This window comes from Poecilia reticulata, linkage group LG19 (assembly GCF_000633615.1).
Source record: "Poecilia reticulata strain Guanapo linkage group LG19, Guppy_female_1.0+MT, whole genome shotgun sequence".
Lineage (NCBI taxonomy): Eukaryota > Metazoa > Chordata > Actinopteri > Cyprinodontiformes > Poeciliidae > Poecilia > Poecilia reticulata.
The window spans coordinates 22,002,012-22,003,634 of NC_024349.1; the positions used below are offsets into that span (position 1 = coordinate 22,002,012).

Below are 1,623 nucleotides of genomic sequence, written 5' to 3' on the forward strand. Positions count from 1 at the left end.
TCTGCTCAGAACATGCTAACCTTAACTAGAGATCAAAATAGATATTTTTGATAAAAACAGGAAGTATCACATCAGAAGAAATGAAAAGCTAAATTTCCCCTTTAGCGAAAACAGTGCCAGCCAAATGTGGTCAAGCAAACGTYGTCAATGGTGCGGTCAYGCATCATGAGGGTTGTTTTTTGTTTTTTTTCATGACTACATTATCCTTTATCTTCAACTTATGAAATTTTCTGCAGCACACAAATAGTCACTGATAAACAGTGCTTGTGTAAGAGTCAGTCATATGATAAGCAGCCATTGTCTAAAGAGTCAAGCTGTCATTAGGAAGGAAAAGTAAAAAGGAGTCAGAAACCAATCGTTTTCGATTAGTSATGGCACCTTGATGAACATTTCAGGTCGCCTGGCAACAGCACTCTGGGACAGAACCTGCAGGATGCTAGACTTCAAGGACCAGCATTGGAAACCCCCTGCTTTACTACAACTGGAGACCAGATAGTGGCCACAAAACTTTGTACTTTCACAGATAAGCTTACCTCCACTTGATTGCTGTGGRCTGGGAACGTGCTTCGGTTCCACTGGGCTTAGACGAGCTAGGTGAACAAATATTGTGACAGCGTGGCCTAAACCAGTTAGAGAAGCAGTGGACTTACTCTGATCTGCATAGTTCTTTGTCTTTAGCTCCAGCTGCCGCGCGTGGGACTCCGAAGTTACCAGTCGACTCTGGAGGTCCTTTTTCTCCCCATCTTGGGAGTCTTCTAAGACGATGTATCTCTGCAGGAGAAAAACAACACAGCAGAGGCAGACATTTAGCTTTTTAACGCACAGCGAGGTACTGACAGGAGTAATGTGACCCTCTGACCTTCCATTGGCAGACTGGGTGATTAGTTGAGGAGGGCATGAAGAGGTGTCGCACATAGTTGACGGTCTGGTGTGAGCTAAGCTATGAGGGATATTGAAGGTACCTTCATATTTTGAAGATGCATCGGAATATGTGTAACGTTTGTGTCACGATAMTCRGGGTGTTTTCACACCCGATAGTCCAGTAGACTCTGTTCGATTGGGGGACCAAAACTGGTCCAGTTCCCTTTCAAACTGTGTTGTGTCAAACAACTCRAACTCTGACGCTGAGCCAAGAACTACTAAAGGAAACAACACAAAACCCTCTGAAGAAGACACTGAACACAACTTCCTAACTTACTTCTTCACAAAAAGAGTGGAGTAGCGTGAAATTTTAGCSGTTGTAGGATTTTTCTCAGACCTTAGGTGGACCAGAGTTTGCTTTTTTGGTATACATAAGAGTTTTGATTACGCATTCACACTTCCCCAAAGTGAATTTAACTTTCTGGACAAACAAARGGTTAATCTAAAGCGGATTAAGCAGGGCTGGTGTGAATGCACCCTTAAATCTAATTTGAAGCAAATTCTAAAAAAAACTATTGATTCCATTTTTSTTACAGCAGCAATATTTTCTAAAAAGGCACACAATTCTTTACACTAAGCAAAAATATATAATAACACAGTGTAACAACATATTTATTGGCACCCATTTAAAAAAAAGAAAAATCAACTTAATTTGGAAATGCTGCTTTCTTGTACAGCCATAATAGCATTTTACAGAGGTTA

The 1,623-nt window shown here is 41.0% G+C and overlaps 1 protein-coding gene across 1 annotated transcript in view; it reads right to left on the reverse strand.

Moving 5' to 3' along the window:
• LOC103481935 (C-Jun-amino-terminal kinase-interacting protein 4-like) overlaps positions 1-1,623 on the reverse strand; it is a 67,885-nt gene that overhangs the window by 40,091 nt on the left and 26,171 nt on the right. Inside the window, exon 2 of the mRNA XM_017310713.1 lies at positions 651-771. Coding sequence (XP_017166202.1) covers positions 651-771 — 121 coding nt within the window. The remainder of the gene's footprint in view (positions 1-650; positions 772-1,623) is intronic.